General features: G+C 49.7%; 1 protein-coding gene and 1 long non-coding RNA gene across 4 annotated transcripts in view; both read right to left on the reverse strand.

The window, feature by feature from the left end:
• The window catches only part of PTPRN2 (protein tyrosine phosphatase receptor type N2), a 725,828-nt gene extending 704,296 nt beyond the window's left edge, over positions 1-21,532 (reverse strand). For all 3 annotated transcript variants that reach the window (XM_049095287.1, XM_049095286.1, XM_025449397.3), the window contains exon 1: positions 21,289-21,532. In XM_049095287.1, coding sequence (XP_048951244.1) covers positions 21,289-21,376 — 88 coding nt within the window. In that variant the 5' untranslated portion in view covers positions 21,377-21,532. The remainder of the gene's footprint in view (positions 1-21,288) is intronic.
• On the reverse strand, positions 10,763-14,810 carry LOC112661617 (uncharacterized). Its single transcript, XR_003137872.3, has 3 exons — positions 14,152-14,810; positions 12,932-13,010; positions 10,763-11,502 (listed from the first exon to the last, which is right to left on the reverse strand). It is a non-coding gene; the product is annotated as an uncharacterized LOC112661617 (long non-coding RNA).
• Positions 21,533-21,740: the final 208 nt, after the last annotated feature.

Genomic DNA, 21,740 nt, shown 5'->3' on the forward strand with positions numbered 1-21,740 from the left:
TTTGCACATTACACTTTGTGATGAGGCCCGCGTCTTGGAAAACGTCTAACAGAAAGCATCTGTTTACAGGTCCCCAAAGGTAAAAAGACAACTTCACGGGTGCTGCTTCCATTTCCTGGCAAGAACTAGGAAACACAATGAAATAAATGTACATGGAATAAAAAATGTAGTGTTCACTCACCAAAATCTTGCCACACAGAGAAGAACTTCCCAAACCAAAAACAGGATATGTGGCATTGAATATTCTCCAGAATTAAGTAAATTAACTTTAAAATTTTTATTGTAGAATAAGCACTAAAGATGCATAAGAAAGGTCCTGGTGGGCTTCTGGAGGCAGGGAAGGTTCTGGAAGGCCGGGAAGGTTCTGGAAGGCAGGGAAGGTTTGGGAAGGTTTGGGGTGGCAGAGAAAGTTCTAGAAGACAAAGAAGGTTCTGGAGGGCAGGGAGATTCTAGAAGACAGACATTTTTCTGGAGTCAGGGAAGGTTCTGGAGGGAGGAAACGCAGGGAAGGTTCTGGAAGGCAGCAACACTGCCTTGTCCATGTTTGCATATCCAATGCCCAGAATGGTGCCTGACGTATAGCAGGTCCTCAGCCCACAGTACTGACCAGAGGTTTTCTTCCCTAATATTATAGGTCAGTGGGAAGCTGGCATTCTTTGTTCATAGAATGAAGAAACTGGGCAAAGGATAAGCGTCTGAATTCCCCGCAGAATGTCATTTTGTTTGGTCCCGAGCATCAACATGAAAAACTGTGGAGCTGCCAGGAAATCTTAATGATGCCATCGCCTTCCAAAGTCGACGGGTTCTGGTGGCTATGGATCCAAGGGCCCAACCGGCAACTACGATGACCCATACCCGGGTGTCTGCCCTGCGAGGATGGCTGGCCTGTCTCGCTGGACCATCCCTCCCAGCGTGCAGCCCACTGGGTCCCCAACTCCCCTCCAGGAGGCACACCAGGAACCCCTGTGGTCCCTCCCCAGAACTGACTGACATGCTGCTCTTTCCTGTCTTAGGTGTCAACCCCCAAAGTCTTCACTCTGACCTTTCTTGTATTTCCTCCTGTTGGCCCGGATTCTCTTATGTTCTCAGTGGTTACTCAAAGCCACCGTCCACCACTATTGGACACAGAACTTTATCCGGGATCTTTGCCACTGAAATGGCTTCAGAACTTGTTCTTCGGCAAATGAGAATTTATATTTTCTGAGTGATCTACATTTTATTCCAACTGAAAAGTAAATCTCACTCCCTGACACTGCCTAGGCTGAAGAATCGTCATTAACTTATTTGGAAGTGTTCTTAGGCTAGGAACCTAAATGTTAAAGGGTTGTTCCAGAGGTTAGAGTGACGCACAATGACCAGCAGCAAGAAAATCTGATGTTGGTCACCTGTCCCCACCAACTTACCTAAATACCTTTCAAATCATCCTGAAAACCTATGAATTCGGCCTGAGACTTAAAGAGAGAACAGGTGGAACGCTACAGTGAGAAGGGTTCGCACTTCTATCAAGGTAGGAAGACAGAAAAAAATAAATAAAAAAGGGGGAGGGGGCCCCCGTGAGGAGCCGGGCTAAGGCCAGGTGGAGAAGCCTCCAGGACAGGAAAGCCCAGTCGCGTAGAACCAGGAGCTTTACCAATTTTCCCAGACAGAAAGGTGCTGACAGGGAACTCGGGCAGGATTCCAGGAGGGGCAGGGATGCCCTCTGGCTTCCAGGGACACTAACAGAGGAGGTGCGCCACACACTGTGGCCGAGCTCCCTAAAGGCCTGGAGCATGCACCTGGCGGGGCCCAGGAGCACCTCGGGCGGCACAGGCCCCGGAGCCCAAGATGCCGGGGGACGCAGCCCAGGATCCTGCATCTCCCCAGGACAGGCGGAGGCCAGGAGGTCACTCCTGCCGCTGGGCAGCCCTGAGCTGTGCAGATAGGGACCCATACCCCCGGAGCATCCAGGCCCCTGCGGACTGGGAGACTGCGGTAGTTACTGCGGGAGCCGACTCCAGAGCTGGAGAGCTGGCCACCACCACTGTTGTTCCTCCTGGTGTCACCTTGTACCTGGGACTGAGCGGGGCCACCAGGGAGCAGGGGCCTCACAGTATAAACAGCTCCCACTGATCCGTGCACCTGGCTGGGCAGCTCCCCCAGGTACACACAACTGAGAATTCCCAGCAGAGCAGGCCCCTCCCCCAGAAGACCAGCTGGAAGGACACGGTAAGTTCTTGACCAAGCATTGCTGGAAAGTTCCAGGGAAAGTCTAGGGACTTACAGTATATAGAATCAGAGGATAGCCCTCCTTGTTTTTTGTTTTCTATTTGTTCCCCCCCCCTTTTTTTCTTTTTCTCGTTTTTCCAGTACACCTTGTTTTGCCACTCTGCACTGAGCAAAATAACTAGAAGGAAAAACTCACCACAAAAGAAAGAATCAGAAACAGTCCTCTCTCCCAGAGTTACAAAATTTGGATTATAATTCAATGTCAGAAAGCCAATTCAGAAGCACAATTATAAATATAAAGCTACTGGTGGCTCTAGGTAAAGCATAAAGTATTCAAGAGACTTCATGACTGCAGAATTTAGATCTAATCAGGCAGAAATTAAAAATCAATTAAATGAGATGCAATCTAAACTGGAGGTCCTAACGATAAGGGTTAACGAGGTAAAAGAACGAGTGAGTGACATAGAAGACAAGTTGGTGGCAAGGAAGGAAGCTGAGGAAAAAGGAGAAAAACAATTAAAATATCATGAGGATAGGTTAAGGGAAATAAATGACAGCCTCAGAAGGAAAAATCTACTTTTAATTGGGGCTCCAGAGGGCGCCGAAAGGGACAGAGGACCAGAAAGTGTATTTGAACAAATCATAGCTGAGAACTTCCCTAACCTGGGGAGGGAAACAGGCATTCAGATCCAGGAGATAGAGATATCCCCCCCCCCTAAAATCAATAAAAACCATTCAACACCTCGACATTTAATAGTGAAACTTGCAAATTCCAAAGATAAAGAGAAGATCCTGAAAGCAGCAAGAGACAAGAAATCCCTAACCTTTATGTGGAGAAGTATTAGGTTAACAGCAGACCTCTCCACAGAGACCTGGCAGGCCAGAAAGGGCCGGCAGGATATATTCAGGGTCCTAAATGAGAAGAACATGCAACCAAGAATACTTTATCCAGCAAGGCTCTCATTCAGAATAGGAGAGATAAAGAGCTTCCAAGATAGGAGAAACTGAAAGAATATGTGACCACCAAACCAGCTCTGCAAGAAGTATTAAGGGGGACTCGGTAAAAGAAAGAGGAAGCCCTACGAAACAATCCAAAAAAAACGGGGACTGAATAGGTATCATGATGACACCAAATTCATATCTTTCAATAGTAACTCTGAACATGAATGGGCCATTTTAATGATCCCATCAAAAGGCTCAGGGTTTCAGACTGGATAAAAAAGCAAGACCCATCTATTTGCTGTCTACAAGAGGCTCATTTTAGACGTAAGGACACCTCCAGCCTGAAAATGAAAGGTTGGAGAACCATTTACCACTCAAATGGTCCTCAAAAGAAAGCAGGGTTGCCATCCTCATATCAGATAAATTAAAGTTTTTCTCAAAGACTGTAGTAAGAGATGAAGAGGGACACTATATCATACTTAAAGGGTCTAACCAACAAGAAGACCTAACAATCATGAATATTTATGCCCTGAACATGGGAGCTGCCAAGTATATCAATTAATAACCAAAGTTAAGACATACTTAGATAATAATACACTTATACCTGGTGACTTGAATGTAGCACTTTCTACAATCAACAGGTCTTCTAAGCACAACGTCTCCAAAGAAACAAGAGCTTTAAATAATACACTGGAACAGATGGATTTCACAGATATTCACAGAACTTTGCATCCAAACGCAACTGAATACACATTCTTCTCAAGTGCACATGGAACTTTCTCCAGAATAGACGACACACTGGGTCACAAATCAGGTCTTAACAAATACCAAAAGATTGGGATTGTCCCCTGTATATTTTCAGATCATAATGCTTTGAAACTAGAACTAAACCACAAGAAGTCGGAAGGATTTCAAACACGTGGAGGTTAAGGACCATTCTGCTAAAAGATGAAAGGGTCGAAAGAAAGAAAGAAAGAAAGAAAGAAAGAAAGAAAGAAAGAAAGAAGAAAGAAAGAAAGAAAGAGTCAACCAGGAAATTAGAGAGGAATTAAAAAGATTCATGGAAACTAATGAGAATGAAGATACCACCATTCAAAATCTTTGGGATACAGCAAAAGCAGTCCTGAGGGGGAAATACATTGCAATACAAGCATCCATCCAAAAAATGGAAAGAACTCAAATACAAAGCTAACCTTGCACCTAAAGGAGCTGGAGAAGGAACAGCAAATGAAACCTTCACCCAGCAGTTGAAGACAATTAATAAAGATTTGAGCAGAACTCAATGAAATAGAGACCAGAAGAACTGCGGAAGAGATCAACAAAACCAGGAGTTGGTTCTTTGAAAGAATTAATAAGATAGATAAACCATTAGCAGCCTTATTTTGTTTAAAGATGTATTGATTTATTCATGAGAGACACAGATTGAGATGAGAGGCAGAGACATAGGCAGAGGGAGAAACAGGCTCCTCGCAGGGAGCCCGATGCGGGACTCGATCCTGGACTCGGGGATCACAACCTGAGCCAAAGGCAGGCGCCCAACCGCTGAGCCACCCAGGCGTCCCTATTAGCAGTCTTATTAAAAAGAAGAGAGAAAAGACTCACATTAATAACATTCATGGATGAGAAAGAAGAGATCACAACCAATACCAAGGAAATACAAATGATTTTGAAAACTTATTATGAGCAGTAATACACCAATAAATTAGGCAATCTAGAAGAAATGGACACATTTCTGGAAAACCACAAACTACCAAAACTGGAACAGGAAGAAATAGAAAACCTGAACAGGCCAATGACCAGGGAGGAAATTGAAGCAGTCATCCAAAACCTCCCAAGACACAAAAGTCCAGGGCCAGATGGCTTCCCAGGGGAATTCTATCAAATGTTTAAAGAAGAAACCAGAGCTATTCCACTAAAGCTGTTTGGAAAGATAGAAAGAGATGGAGTACTTCCAAATTCGTTCTATGAGGCCAGCATCACCTTAATTCTAAAACCAGACAAAGACCCCTCCGAAAAGGAGAATTGTAGACCAATATCCCTGATGAACACAAATGCAAAAATTCTCAACAAGATACTAGCCAATAGAATCCAACAATACATTAAGAAGATTATTCACCATGACCAAGTAGGATTTATCCCCGGGACACAAGGCTGGTTCAACACTCATAAAGCAATCAATGTGATTGATCATATCAACAAGAGGAAAAACAAGAACCAGATGATCCTCTCAATAGATGCAGAGAAAGCATTTGACAAAATACAGCATCCATTCCTGATCAAAACTCTTCAGAGTGTAGGGATAGAGGGAACATTCCTCAACATCTTAAAAGCTATCTATGCAAAGCCCACAGCAAATATCATTCCCAGTGGGGAAACACTGGGAGCCTTTCCCCTAAGATCAAGAACAAGACAGGGATGTCCACTCTCACCACTGCTATTCAACATATTAGAAGTCCTAGCCTCAGCAATCAGGCAACAAAAAGAAATAAAAGGCATTCAAATTGGCAAAGAAGAAGTCAAACTCTCCCTCTTTGCAGATGACATGATACTCTACATAGAAAACCCACAAGACTCCACCCCAAGATTGCTAGAACTCATACAGCAATTCAGCAGTGTGGCAGGATACAAAATCAATGCCTAGAAATCGGTGGCATTTCTATACACTAACAATGAGACTGAAGAAAGAGAAATTAAGGAGTCAATCCCATTTACAGTTGCACCCAAAAGCATAAGATACCTAGGAATAAACGTAACCAGAGAGGTAAAGGATCTATACCCTCAAAACTACAGAACGCTTCTGAAAGACATTGAGGAAGACACAAAGAGATGGAAAAATATTCCATGCTCATGGATTGGAAGAATTAATATTGTCAATGTTACCCAGGGCAATTTACACATTTAATGCAATCCCTATCAAAATACCATGGACTTTCTTCAGAGAGTTGTAACAAATCATCTTAAGATTTGTGTGGAATCAGAAAAGACCCTAAATAGCCAGGGGAATTAAAAAAGAAAACCATAGGGCAGCCCGGGTGGCGCAGCGGTTTAGTGCTGCCTTCTGCCCAGGGAGTGATCCTGGAGACCCGGGATTGAGTCCCATGTGGCTCCCTGCATGGAACCTGCTTCTCCCTCTGCCTGTGTCCCAGCCTCTCTCGTGCACGTTCTGTGTCTCTCATGAATAAATAAATAAAATCTTAAAAAAAAAAAAGAAAAGAAAACCATAGCTGGGGGCATCACAATGCCAGATTTCAGGTTGTACTACAAACCTGTGGTCATCAAGACAGTGTGGTACTAGCACAAAAACAGACACATAGATCAATGGAACAGAATAGAGAATCCAGAAGTGGACCCTCAACTTTATGGTCAACTAATATTCGACAAAGCAGGAACGACTATCCACTGGAAAAAAGACAGTCTCTTCAATAAATGGTGCTGGGAAAATTGGACATCCACATGCAGAAGAATGAAACTAGACCACTCTCTTACACCATACACAAAGATAAACTTAAAATGGATGAAAAATCTAAATGTGAGACAAGATTCCATCAAAATCCTAGAGGAGAACACAGGCAACACCCTTTTTGAACTCGGCCACAGTAACTTCTTGCAAGATACATCCACGAAGGCAAGAGAAACAAAAGCAAAAATGAATTATTGGGACTTCATCATGATAAGAAGCTTTTGCACAGCAAAGGATACAGTCAACAAAACTCAAAGACAACCTACAGAATGGGAGAAGATATTTGCAAATGACGTATCAGGTAAAGGGCTAGTTTCCAAGATCTATAAAGAACTTATTAAACTCAACACCAATGAAACAAACAATCCAATCATGAAATGGGCAAAAGATATGAACAGAAATCTCACAGAGGAAGACATAGACACGGCCTACATGCACATGAGAAAATGCTCTGCATCACTTGCCATCAGGGAAATACAGATCAAAACCACAATGAGATCCCACCTCACACCAGTGAGAATGGTGAACATTAACAAGGCAGGAAACCACAAATGTCGGAGAGGATGAGGAGAAAAGGGAACCCTCTTACACTGTTGGTGGGAATGTGAACTGGTGCAGCCACTCTGGAAAACTGTGTGGAGGTTCCTCAAAGAGTTAAAAATAGACCTGCCCTACGACCCAGCAATTGCACTGTTGGGGTTTTACCCCAAAGATACAGATGCAGTGAAACGCCGGGACACCTGCACCTCAATGTTTATAGCAGCAATGTCCACAATAGCCAAACTGTGGAAGGAGCCTTGGTGTCCATCGAAAAATGAATGGATAAAGAAGATGTGGTTTATGTATACAATGGAATATTACTCAGCCATTAGAAATGACAAATACCCACCATTTGCTTCGACATGGATGGAACTGGAGGGTATTATGCTGAGTGAAGTAAGTCAATTGGAAAAGGACAAACATTATATGGTCTCATTCATTCAAAGAATATAAAAATTAGTGAAAGGGAATAAAGGGGAAAGGAGAGAAAATGAGTGAAAATATCAGTGAGGGTGACAAAACATGAGAGACACCTAATTCTTGGAAACGAACAAAGGGTAGTGGAAGAGGAGGTGGGCGGGGGGTGGGGGTGACTGGGTGATGGGCACTGAGGGGGGCACTTGGTGGGATGAGCACTGGGTGCTATGCTAAATGTTGGCAAACTGAACTCCAATTTAAAAAATTTTTTTAAATAAAATAAAGTTCAAAGAGTAAAAAAAAAAAAAAGAAAAAGAAAGGAAATCTGATGTTTATATCTGGGAATGTATTTCCTGCCCTCATCTTAGCTTTATAAAAACACGGGACAGGAATGAATGAATGACTGCTCCTGGTACAGATGCCTCAACGGATAACCAACATTCCGTCGTGTTTCACTGACGTTTTATGCTCGTCTACAGAGAAATGGGCTAGGGGATGAGAAAGGGAATCTGTGCCCTAGAAATGCAGAAAACAGTAGCCTTCAGGGTGCCTTGGGGGCACAGTGGGCACAGCCTCTGCCTTCGGCACAGGTCATGACCTCAGGGTCCTGAGTTCGGGTCCGTATCAGGCCTCACGCTCAGTGGGGGTGCCTGCTGCTCCCTCTGCACCTCCCCCACTCGTGCTCTGTCTCCCTCTCAAATAAATAAATAAAATATGAATGAAAAAACTTTTTAAAAAGTAAACATCAGCTTTTAGTGCTGATGAGGCCAGATACAGTTAAGACATTTTCAAGATAAGATGATGTTATTTGTGACGATAGTCATTTCTCAGTATCACTTTTGAAAACAGAGTCTGACCATAGAGGAACCAGAGGGGCCCTAAAGAATCATGAGGCCACCTTCCTGACTGTAGCCAGGGCTCCCCACACCCAGCACATTCGTTTGTCACATGAAGATGTCCCTGCTCGGTCCCTCTGTCTGGGTCAGTCTGGGAGGCCGCCCGACCTTGGCGTCCCTCAATCTGAATCTCCTCACTTCGTACTGATAACTTGCTGACACCGGACCAGAAGACCTTTTCCAGCTCTAAAAGTCTGTGATTGGGATCCTGAGTGGCTCAGCAGTTGGGCATACGCGTTTGGCTCATGTGGTGATCCCAGGGTCCTGGGATGGAGTCCCACATCGGACTCCCTGTGAGGGGCCTGCTTCTCCCTCTGCCTGTGTCTCTGCCCCTCTCTGTATCTCTCATGAATAAATAAATTTTTAAAGTCTTTTAAAAATTTTAAAAATAAAAAATAAGTAAAAGTCTGTGATTGTTTTACTTATTCAGCAGAGTCAATGAGTGTATGTATTGGGATAAGCCCATCCCAACACTGACTCATCATTAAGCACACTCCATATGTGTGTCTACTAACCCACAGCCTTAGGAGGTCCCCTGAGGTCTGGTGAAGGAGGAGAGAAGCCCCTCCTCTGGTCCTCACAATGCACAGCAGCTCCTTGTACTGCCTTGTGCCTGGTGAGGCCGAAACGGACCAGAGGACCCATATTAACTAACTCGATATGCAGCAGAGATTTGAACGGATTCTTGCAAAGAGATGACGCGTTGTTGACGACCACAGACACAGACGGTGGGGTGATCTTCTTCTCCTAGTCACACGCTGAGGTCAAAAGCAGAGCAAACTTAATTAGACCCAAACAGAAGGTGGCTAAAAAGATCATAAATCATCCTCCAGACTTTTCCAAATGTGGATTTGTCTATATTATCATCAGTAGTAGGCACTGTTCTAACAGCATCTTGTGACTTGAGATAGTAGATGACAGCATGACACCACCAGCTTCCCCACCTGCATATCCTCCAGGCTGCAAGTCAGAACCCTCTGCCCCTTCTTCAGAGCCTGTCCTTCCTTCCAGCATTCACTTATTTGACATGGAGAAGCAGCAGCGTCTTTTGATAATTCTGGAGGAACTACAACCACAGGAACACAATAACGATACATCCAGACCAAGGAAGAGTCTTCCAAAATAAGGTTCTGATTTTGGAGTGAGTACCCGTTTAATCACAATCTTTGTGACACATGTTAGTTTATGTAAGATCGCCTCTAACAGTCTAGAACATTATTTTTTCTACCGTGCTTGACTTTAAATCTACCCCAGATGTCTGGTGTTCTTTCACAGTTCTTATGAAGAATATTTAATTATTCAACAAATACTGTATACTCTTCAACAGTATTGAGACCAAAAACATCACTTTTTAACTAATGACTTCTTCATTAATGCACTGATACTATCCTAAAATAGGTTTCACAATGATATTTTAATCCCTCAAAACCTTTGAAAAATGAGAACATGCATATCTATATAAATACCCAAATTTTCAGCCTGATTGCACATTTTTATCTTCTCAGAATAGCACTAAATCAAGATGTTCTTTCAGAACTGCATCTTACTTCCCAAAAAGACAAAATACACATAATGAAGCAAGATCTCATGTCATCGCTAACATTTGGTCCTCTTTTGTCTGAATGCTTTTTACCAGTAATTATTCATATTCCCACAGTGTTCTTGGGTATTGCCTTGGTCCATCCTCCTAGACGTTGGCTTCCCATGTGTGAATGATAGTTTCCAGCAACCAGCAACATACCTTACTCATTTCTAGTTACTCAATCCGCACACATGGACCCCCATCCTCGATGACAACAATAAATGAAAATATAAGTTCACTATATGTGAGAAAGGGACAATTATTGGAAATTGTCATAGAAATTAGAAAATAAGGGACGCCTGGGTCAGTGGTTGAGCATCTGCCGCCTTTGCCTCAGGTCATGGGATCGAGTCCCACATCAGGCTCCCTGCAGGGAGCCTGCTTCTCCCTCTGCCTGTGTCTCTGTGTGTCTCTCATGAATAAATAAAATCTTTAAAAAAAAAAAAAAGAAAAGAAGTAGATCTCGCTTCTTAGGGGGCTAAACTAAAAGTCTAATCTTTATTCTGAAAAATAATATTTCTACTTAAAAAGGTTTCTTGGGGCGCCTAGTGGCACAGTCGAGTAAGTGCCTGCCTCTGGCTCAGGGCTCAGGCTGTGATGTCAGGTTGTGAGATCGAGCCCTGTGTCAGGCTCCCCACTCAGCATGACGTCAGCTGGAGATTCTCTCTCCCTCTCCCTCTGTGCCTCCCACTCAGGATCACTCTCTCACTCTCTCTAAAGTAAAACAGTCATTCTTTTAAAAAAATTGAAAGGTTTCTTTATTCAAGTGGTCAGAATGCTTCCCTCTGTTTAGACTCCGAGCAATTAGAACTTCATGTTAAACAGCATCCTCTGTAGAACTGGAGAGTATTATACTGAGTGAAATAAGTCAATCGGAGAAGGACAAACATTATATGGTTTCATTCATTCGGGGAATATAAAAAAATAGTGAAAGGGAATAAAGAGGAAAGGAGAGAAAATGAGTGAGAAATGTCAGTGAGGGAGACAAAACATGAGAGACTTCTAACTCGGGGAAATGAACAAGGGAGAGTGGAAGGGGAGGTGGGCGGCAGGATGGGGTGACTAGGTGACAGGCACTGAGGGGAGCACTTGATGGGATGAGCACTGGAGGCTATACTATATGTTGGCAAATTGAACTCCAATAAAAAAATATACAAAAAAAAAAAAAAGAGCTGGGTTTTGAACATCCACACTTACTAAGCTCTCTTGAAGTCCCTGCTTCTTGCTCCAAACAAAACAAGCAAACAGGAGACCCAAGGCCCGGCATGGCCGCTGCCAAGAAGATGTGCTCAGTGACCCCGGGGAGAAGCCAGCCATCGTGCCTGAGCACCCTGCCGGACAGGGTCCACTGGAGGAGGCAGTTCAGCCTCTGCACCGTTTTCCTTCTGACATCATAGTTTTCCTTTTCCAGCTCAATTGTTACAAAGCCCTCTGTTGAAGCGTTTTCCAGGCCACGGGAACTGAAACAGACATTAACAGGTCCTTGGGGCTCAGAACCTGGCGGTTCTTTCTGGGCAGGTCCCAGAGCCTGGCCCCCCAGCATGAAGCTTTCGTGGGGCTGCCCCGGCCGCCCCCAACCCATGCACCTCACTGGCACCTCTGCTCACTTCCTCCCACAGGTACTCCTGCCAGGAGACTCAGGCAGCCCGAGTCTGGGGACTCAGGTGCTGCTGACACAAGCTGCACATGACAGAAGTTCACCAACAGTAACAGAACACAAGTGCACCATCCCTTGCACGTGGATGTAAAGGCTGTGGTCATGCAGGAGCAGAGTGGCGCCCAGGTGTTAGGCACCCGTGGCTCACTCCCAGCCTCCTTGGTGGCCCACAAACATCCAGGGAACCTCACAAAGGCCAGAGGAGCAGGGGAACAGCCTTTGCTCATCTTTTCTCTAAGAGAGAAGCTGCGGGGAAGAGCCCAGTAAACACAGGGAGCAAATAATGGAATAAAGCCCAGCCTCAGAGGCCACAGACCTTCCCCAGGACTATGAGCAGCCCCAGGTAGGTCAAAGGGCGCACGGGATGGTAACAACCCAAACCATGGGCCCCCCCAGCCATCCCACAGGCCAGCCCAACCTTGAGCCCACGAGACTCACCCCCGGCTGCACCCTGGGCAGGCAGCAGGGCCCCATTAGCAGGGGAGGGGGAGAGTGGCTCCAGGTACAGGGACAGGCAGGGCGGGACACACAGCAGGGGGTGGCGGCTGCTGGACACCACCAAGGCCGCCTGAGAAGTCAGAGCACTTGCGGAGGGGAACTCGGTTGGCAGGCCCACAGCTGAGCCTCAAACCACAACATCCAAGCCCAGGGCCCATGGAGAGAGAAGCTTCCGGAGTCTGAGCCCCCAGAGGCGCTGGCCCACCCCTGGGACGCCACCCCTGTGGCCACCACAGCCTCTTCTGGAAGAGCCCAGGGCACAGCTGAGCTCGTCCTCACCCCCCAAGGCCTCGGGTAGCAGTACAGACGGTGCAGACCTGGGAGGCCTGCGTGGGGCAAGAGAAGACTCAGCCCTCACACTGCTCCAGGAAGCCACTGGGACCTCTCCCTCACAGTGTGCACCTGCTGTGCCCCGTGGGGGGCTCTAGGAGCAGGGGATGCTGTCAGTGTCTCCCCTTCACAGTGGGGGCACCTGCTGTCCCCTGTAGGAGCTCCAGGGCAGGGGACGCCATTGGGGTCTCCTCCTCACAGTGCACACCTGCTGTCCCCCACAGGGGCTCCAGGGCAGGGGACGCCATCAGGGTCTCCCCCTCACAGTGCACCTGCTGTCCCCCGCAGGGGCTCCGGGGCAGGGGACACTATTGGGGTCTCCTCCTCACAGTGTGCACCTGCTGTCCCCCATGGGGGCTCCAGGGCAGGGGACACCATCAGAGTCTTCCCCTCACAGTACTTACCTGCTGTCCCCCACGGGGGCTCCAGGGCAGGGGATGCTGTTGGGGTCTCCCCCTCACTGTGTGCACCTGCTGTCCCCGGCTGTGGGAGGTAGATACGCACACCGCGGTGGGACACTCCGGTGTGACCCTCGATGCTTTTACAAGACCACGTGAGTCCTAATATTTTTCATGCCTCGGTGATAAGACAAAAATCCAAACATCTAAAAACAATGCAACCTAAACGCATCAAATATACTAAAGAAGTGCTTTGATTTTTGCACTTATCAAATATTACATAATATTTTAAAAGCAAATTCTAGTGTACCTGAGGGAGTACACACAGTTTTTACTCTAGTTTCCACTCAAACATGTAAGAAACATGCACAAGTACCATTCAAGCCAGTTCCTTTATTCAAGGGCTTTCTGCTATTTGAAGGGATGATGTGAAATAAATGCTAGAAGGTGCTCTCACCACTGGTCATGCTCATTACAACATGATCAGGTCTGCCCCCAAACTGTTTAGCTATTTAAACATGCTTATCAAAAAACCTAAATGATATTACTATTTAAAATGTAACAGTGGTGGGGCACCGGGGGGGGGACTCAGTCAGTTGAGCACCCAACTCTATTTCAGCTCAGGTCATGACCTCAGGGTCATGAGATCGAGCCCTGAGTTCAGTGGGGAGTCTGCTTGGGAGTCTCTGGCTCTCGCTCACCCCCACACCCCATGTGTGCACATGCACACTCTCTAAAATAAATAGATCTTTTTAAAAAATAAAGTGTACTGGTAATGCTTTAAAAAATCTCAATAGTCAATTTAGCTGAGACTCGGACTCACCACAGTATTAATATTTTCAATAATAACAATATTCCACCCTGTGTGGCCACCAAACTCCAACGTTAACTGGAAAAAAAAAAAATGGAACCTGCAAGAATAGTAACAGCTGGGCCTCCCATTACCAAGGACTCTGCACCATCTCATAGAATCCTCTCAAAAACATGAAGAATTCGGTACTTTGCTCATGGTATAAATTCAGAAAAATTACAGGTGAAGTCCTTTCTTTTCCCTTGACTTTTCCCCCTTGACCTCTAATTTAAGTGCAAACGGTGAGGACTACCAGATTGGGAAGACAAGCAACCCCTCAGTCTGCCAACGTGCTGCATGGAAACATTATCTCTTATCATTTAATTTGTGTTCTGGACCCATATCCACTCATCCCCACCATGTTTTCAGAAATCACCTGTTTCCTTTCCGTGTTTGTTATTTCACGGAATCAAGGATGGGAACACGGTGAGGCTTGGTCACGCAGACGGACACCCATCCTCGGTATTTCCCATGTGGACTTATAAGCCGATCCACATGCTGCTCATACAACACTTAGACGGGAGACGAGTGACCTTAACCTAGACCTGTTTTTAGGCAAAAAATGGAGAGAGACTGAGGAAGTCGTGCGGTCTATTTTGGTAAGAGCACGTGTGCTTCTGCAGGAGAGAATGTGCCTGCGTGGGGAAGGCGCACGGACAGACGGTGCCACGCCCCTCCTCAGGCTGGACCCCACTCCCTGCGTGGCCCTGAGCACTAAGCTCCCGCTGGTGCCTCGCCTGCCACCACTAAACACGGGCTGTGTCAGGGAACACGCGACTCACCGCGCCAGCTTCCGGCCCTACCTGAGCGTAACTACCACTCTGCACTGCATTGAAGCCACTGCCCCAAATGGAAAAGCATCAGCTTCGCGTGGCCAGTTTTCTTGGCAGCTCTGTCCCCTGACAAATTGACCGCATTTCGCTGCTGGACTCAAAACCGACTCGCGCCATTAACATGAAGTCCTTCTCCTTTTGGAAACCAGGTCGGCCTTCCTTCTGAGAACCCCTTCCACCAAACAAACCATTTCCAAACACCCTTTGTTAAAAAAAAAAAAAAAAAAAAAAAAAAAAAGGGATCCCTGGGTGGCGCAGCGGTTTGGCGCCTGCCTTTGGCCCAGGGCGCGATCCTGGAGACTCGGGATCGAATCCCACGTCGGGCTCCCTGCATGGAGCCTGCTTCTCCCTCTTCCTGTGTCTCTGCCTCTCTCTCTCTCTGTGTGTGTGTGACTATCATAAATAAATAAAATTAAAAAAAAAAAAAAAAAAACACCCTTTGTACCTCATGTACAGACATTGCATCAGAGCCTAAAGGCCCTTCAGGACACACGGGGACACAGAACGCCCGTGTGCCGGGGTGGGGGGGGTGGTCAGTGCGCAGGAATCCTGTCCCTTCCTCTACCAGATGCCTTGGAAAGTACGGAGCGGCTGAAGGTCTCCCTGGCTTGGGCGCCACTCGATGTCCAGCTCAGGTGGACTCTGCGTACAGTTTTCTCATGAGAACAACCCCTCCCTCACCCCTTTGTCTGAAGCAGGCTTCTTCTTGTCACAGGTCTGCTTCCCAGTGTCGTATTACCACACGGATGACTGACGGAGACAAGGAAACCCATGAGCACACAAGGCCGCGAACACTTCGGTGGCCCCTGCACTCCTGCCCCAGGGGAGGCCAACGGCATCCAAAATCCAGTTTCCATATCTGAGCACCAAGCCTCCCTCAGAGAGGCCAACCAGGTCCTGGAACTTGACACCTGGAGCAAGAGGCAAGAGCCAAGCCAGAGAGTCAGCCCAGCCCCACCACTCTGGACCAAAGAGCAATTTCAAATTCTGTCCAACAGGCCCACAGAGCCCCCGGGCCCTGAAGCTCCTTCGGAAAGGCAACCTGACAAGTGGAAACCCCTCTGACCCGGCAACAGTAAGAGGGAGACCTTCCTGTCCCCGTGGCATTACAGAGACGCATTGCTGCAAGAGTGCACGAGTCCCTCCTGCCGGGCTCTGCATCCCAGAGCCATCCCTGCCTCATCCTGGGGTTGCCCGCTACAAGGAGGAGACTCGGGCCCAGGATCCAATCCCAGCACCAAGTGTCTCACGGCACTCTGCTGGGCCACCACAAGCCTCAGTCTTTCCATCTGTAAAACGGAAGATGCAAATGCCCACTTATCGGGGTGTTTCTGGCAAGAACCTGTGATGGCACGTGAAGGGTTCCAGAGGTTGCCAAGGGCTCAAGGGACAGGGCAGGCTGTCCCCACAAAGGGAGAGCATAGAGCCACGCTGGCTGGAAGGGGCTGTTCTATCGCCTGCCGTCAGAATCTATACCTGGAACAATCCACCAAAACAAAAAGCTCCATTTCACTGTACGTTCACTTCTAATTAAATGTAAAAAGAGAAAGTGAAAAACAAAATAAAATAAAAAGAGGAAGTGCCCCAATCTGTTTGCTGACTAACCCCTCCCCACCCCCTCCACCCCCGCCCATTCCACGGCCCTCACAGCCCCATGTCTTGACCGGGAGCATCCCTGCAGTTTCTGAACCATGGGCAGGAGCTGAGGGGACGGAGGAAAGAGCCACAGCACCCTGTTTTCCACCTCCTCCTGCAGACGTGAGGCCAAGCGATGGTCACCGAGCTTACTTATTTCTTCACATGGAGCACACACAACAATCGCTTTATAGAAGGACAGAAACACATCAGCTGCCCCCCCCCCCCCCCCCCCCCCCGTCCAAAGTTCAGAGCCCTCCCCTTACAGGGGCGTGTCCACTCATCAGCCAGAAGCCACTAACAAACAAAAGACTCACTGAACAAGTGAACAGAGGTGTTTCCAAGAGAACCGCACCCCCTTTCACTTCCTGCCCTAAATATTTAGATAGCGCTTGTGGCCAACCTGCTGGACAGCATGAAGTAAGAGAAAAAAACTTCCTTCTTCCTTCAACAAGTAACTGTTTCCAGCCACCAGAAAAGTGCCCGGGGTTATTTTCTGCTTCTTGGCTTTTCTGGCCCCCTATCAACCAAAATTAAAAAAAAAAAAAAACAAGTCCAGCTGGGTTCATACTCATGAAGGTCAATTTAGACTAATGTGGAAACAGCTGCCAGGTGCTTTTATGTGGAGCAGAGAGTTATCTGCTATGGATTCAGCTGTTTGCTCTCTCAGGAAACGGAACATCTTGTCAGTAACGATAAGACAGGTTCTTGTGAAGTGAGCCTCTCTGGGCCTGCGTCTAGTAGGATACATCTGAATTCAGACCCTTTCTGCCCATTTCTTAAGGTTTTTATGTTTTGGTTTTTGCCTCTCCACACATAAAAGAATCCTTGAACTCGCAGTATGTACATATATCCAGAGTATCTTAAATGTATGCCACCCTCAGCCAAAGGGTTATTTTTAGTTTGGGTTACATCTAGTCACAAACATCTTTTCATCAGGAATTTTGATATTCTAATGTAATGTTCCAAGAGATCATGGTCATATAAACCTTTGTTTTGTTTTGTTTTGTTTAAGATTTATTTATTTATTTATTTGAGGGAAAGAGAACAAAGTGAGCATGGGGAGGGGGGAGCAGAAGGAGAGGCAGGCCAGTAGGCTCCCCATGGAGCAAGACCCCGGGATCACCCACTGAGCCCCCCAGGCGCCCCAACAGAAACATTTCTTAATAACACCATGTACAAGGACCACTCAGCTAAGCCCATCCTTCTTTCAAACTTCTCCTCTTCCTCAACGCATATTCCCGACTTTCAAAAAATTTTTAAAAAGGGGGGAAAATCACTGCGTTCACAATTTAGGTAATACTGCCTGCCTTAAAAAGGGGGGGGGGGGCGGCCCCAGTGGCCCAGCAGTTTAGTGCTGCCTTCCACCAGGGGTGTGATCCTGGAGACCGGGGATCAAGTCCCACATCAGGCACCCTGCGTGGAGCCTGCTTCTCTCTCTCTTCCTCTGCCTGTGTCTCTGCCTCTCTCTCTCTCTCTGTCATGAATAAATGAAATCTTGAAGAAGAAGAAGAAGAAGAAGAAGAAGAAGACAAAAGGAGATCAAAATAAAATGAGAATGCAGCAATTATTAGCACGTAAAGGAAACAGTGACTGCTGTCAGCTGTCAAGCTCCCCAGCGAGGGCCTGGGTTTACCCTTCTGCGCGGGAGCCAGAGACCCAACAGGTCTGCACATTTAGGGCCTATGCAGGTTCTGCACACACACGCCACAGGGCCTGGCACCACCACAAAAGAGGCCATAAAGCCAACTACCAAAAATTGGACTACTTGGTGCACACCAGGACCAAGGTCCTGGGAACCAGGGACAAACGCAGAGTGGCTTCTTAAAGAAGAGCTGCAAGATGCAGGGATGCACAGCTTGGCTGAGAGGAAGCCATTTCAAAACCTCCTTTATTCCCTGCACGTTCCTCCAGAGTCTGACACGTGCAACTGCATCTCTGGACGTGGGAGAGGGCAGCACTAAATGCACCTGGCCCTGCAGAAGCCCGTGGTCCGCCAGCTCCCTTCCACAGAAGCCCGGGTTCCCTTCTGCATGGGAACAGGAGCTACAGATGCTGGAGGAGCCAGAGCAGGGGACAGAGCAGGCAAAGATGGCTCGCAGCCAGAAAAGGGGGTGCTCTAGGGGAGGGGAGGGCTACTCCTCACCACACACACCACAGAATCAAGAGCCATGGACCCAAGGACACAAAGTGGATGGGTGCTCTGGCAGCAGCAAGGGTACTTTGATTTCAAGTAAACAATCTCACTATCTAGTTCCCAGAGCAAGCCTCCTGCTCCTTGCTGCCCCCTCCCCAGCTCTGAGGGGACTCACTGGGAGTGACAAATACACGGGGCAAATCAGGCCCAGGGGCACAAACGAAACACCTTCCTCTAAGCCAGAGACACCGCGAACCTCTGACTTCGGATTCTTCCAGAAAAATGTGCATGAAAGGTTGACTCTGTCCTTTGGCAAATAGGGTCCTTATTTCTTTAGCAAGAGAAGGGTCTTTTATAGGATTGCTCTTGAGTGTAGGGGCTGTTGGAGCTGGTTCATGAACTGGCTTCCCAAGACTGAAGCGTGGCTTAAAGACCAACAGCCTACACTTGAATCAGAAGTGCATCTTCCTGAACACCTGACCAAAAGGAGGCCCTGAAACCACAGAGAAAGGCAAGGGGAGGGAGCCAAGGAGCCCCCAAGATGGAACAAAACCACTCCGCTATCCTGGACGAGGGCCTGACACAGTGATGGAATGCTGACTGGAAGCAACGTCAGATCTTCTCTCTAACGGGGATGCCACGATTCCCACCCCGTGCGGCTGATATGGATGGGAAACTGTCACAAAGACGTCTCCTGCACCAGAATGACATGGACGCATGGGCACGAGCAGGGAGCTAAAGCGATTACAGGGGAGGGTACCCTGGACGACAGGGCAAAGGTGGGGTGTCCACGGCACCGGGATGCTGCCAGGAGCTGCTGTGCAAACACAGTGTCACAGGACGTGGCTCAGAACAAAGAGAACAAACTCGCTCTTACTACTGTTGATCCTGGTTTCCCTGTCTGGCTCCAGGCACGACAGCCTGTACAGCAAGACCTGGTCTCAGGCCTCAGCGGTATCGAACCCCTTGTTCTAACCTACAACATTACAAGTTAGGTTAGGTGCAAGGCAGGAGCAGAAAGTCAGGTTTCTGTGAACCTAGTGCCTAGGTGTGTTCCCTAGGCACTGACTTGAGCTAAATGAATAAACAGGGTACCAATGGCATGGCTGAGGCCAAGACTAAGGTCTCCAGGTGACGGATCACGGTCACTGTGCATTTCATTGTGATTTGGACCAACATACTGAGTGTGACCACAGACGAGATCCCAACGGCTGCGGAACAGAACAATGGCGACATATACCTTCCAGGGGTGATCGCGGCTCCCCCTGCACTTTCTGGAGACCGTACATGAATCCTGAGAACACGGGAGCCGCGTTCAGGGTGCATAGGACATGGGGGCCTCACATGGGTGCACAAAGCTATGTGCCGCTCCAGGTTGGATCCCCACACAGGAAGACCACACCTAGCGCTTGCTCTCTGAAGAACTGCCAGGGAACTTCCAATCACATGGGAAAGTAGCAGGTTAACCCCACCAGCTGGAGCCCCTGAGCAGACCCGAAAGACCTATGGAGCCCTCCTGCCGAAAACAGAGCCCACATGCAGGACACTCCCTGGCAGTATCAGCACGGAGGGAAAATGAGGCAGCCTGGAGCCAAGATATCATTGCTTTGTTGTGCAATATCGTCCATGATAGGTTAATTTTCTTCTCTTGAGAGCCTTCCAATTCTGGGTTTTCCTTAGCTCCCTCCCTCAGCCACCTCTCCCTTCTTCCTTTCTCTGATTAAAGCAAAATGCTCTGACCTGGAATTCTAACACAGAAAGAAGAGTCAAGGACAGGGTCCCACAAACCCCACAGAGCCGCCCTCCTAGAAGACACCACTGAGCCTGGTTCTCCCTGGCCTGAGGCCGCTGCACCTGGCCAGCTGACCAAAGGCTCTCACACCAGGTCCCACCAACCTTCCTTCCCAGTTTGGGGCAGGGTCCTGGAGACCAGGATTCCCCCCCCCCCCACCAAACGAATGACCCGGCTGGTACAGCGCCCTCAGGGGGCACGGGACTGACAACAGCACCCCGGATGTGGGGTAAGCGGGGCGTCCCTTCCGATCAGCAGCTCGCCCTCCGGCTGGGCCCACACCGCCCGCCAGGCCCCACGAAAGGCGGACATCCAGGGCACTGGTCTGCGTTAGCCCGGGCCCCGCAGCCTGCGCTCTCCTCGCAGCCTTTGTTCGGGAGCCCGGCAGGGCCAGCCCAGGCCCAAGCAGCCGGGCCGCCCAGCCCCGTGCCCTCGGCACGCCCCGGCCCGCCCCAGACCTGTCCAAACCCACCGACCACCCATCATTCCGCCTCTTTTCCACAAAGCCTGCGTGCAGGGAGGGTGCGGGGAGGGCCCGGCCGGAGGTGCGCCTGCAAGGGGGCGGACCCCGGACCTCTCCCGGCCCCGCGGCCTCACGGCGGCCGGGTCTGGCGGCGAGGCTGGGGGCGGCCGAGGTCACGCGCTGACCACGCAGGCCACAGCCCCCGCGGCCCGGCCCCGCCGCCCCAGACCAGCCCCGCGCCTCCCGGGGCTCCCGGCCGCCCGCGGGGGCTGACCGGCCGGAAACCCTCGAGGGCTGGGGCGCCGGGGAGGAAACTGAGGCAGGGCGCTGCGGCGAGCACAAGGAGGCGCTGGGGGGGCGGAGCGCGCCCACGAACCTCCTCCCCGCCCCCCGCCCCCGCCCCCATTCGCCCCCTCACTCACCAGGAAGACCCCTCCCCACGCCCGTCACCCACCGCGCCGCCCCCGCCCCCGCCCCCGCCCCCGCCCGGAGGCCCCTCCCCCTCCCCTCCCCTCCCCCCTCCGTCGCCGAGAAGCCCCCTCCTTGCGCCCCAGGCTCTCCCAGCAACCCCACCCCGTCCCTCCCCCACCCGGACCCCCACTCGCCGAGAGGCCCCCCCGCCCCAGGACACCCCATTCACCCCAGACACTCACCGAGAAGCCCCGGAAGCGGCCGGGCTCGGGGCGCGGGCGCGGCGCGCGGCGGCACCAGCAGCAGCAGGAGCGCGACCAGCGGCCCCATGTCGGCGGCCCGGCGGGCGGCGCTCAGTCCATGGCGGCGCGGCGGGGGCGGCGGGACCCACTCTGCAGAGCTCCGCTCCTGCCGCTCCTCCCCGCTCCTCCCCGCTCCTGCCCGCGCCGCCGCCGCTTCAGCACCGGACAGCGCCGCCCGCCCCGCCCCGCCCCGCCCCCGCCCTGCAGCGCGCGCGCGCCGGCTCCGCCCCCGCCCTCTCCGGGCCCCGCCCCCGCCCCGCCCGCCCCCGCCCTCTCCGGGCCCCGCCCGCCCGCCCCCGCCCGGCCCCGCCCTCTCCGGGCCCCGCCCCCGCCCCGCCCGGCCCCGCCCACTCCGCCCCCCCCCCCGCGATCCCCCCCAACCTTGCAGCCCA

Source organism: Canis lupus, chromosome 16 (genome assembly GCF_003254725.2).
Source record: "Canis lupus dingo isolate Sandy chromosome 16, ASM325472v2, whole genome shotgun sequence".
Taxonomy (NCBI): Eukaryota; Metazoa; Chordata; class Mammalia; order Carnivora; family Canidae; genus Canis; species Canis lupus.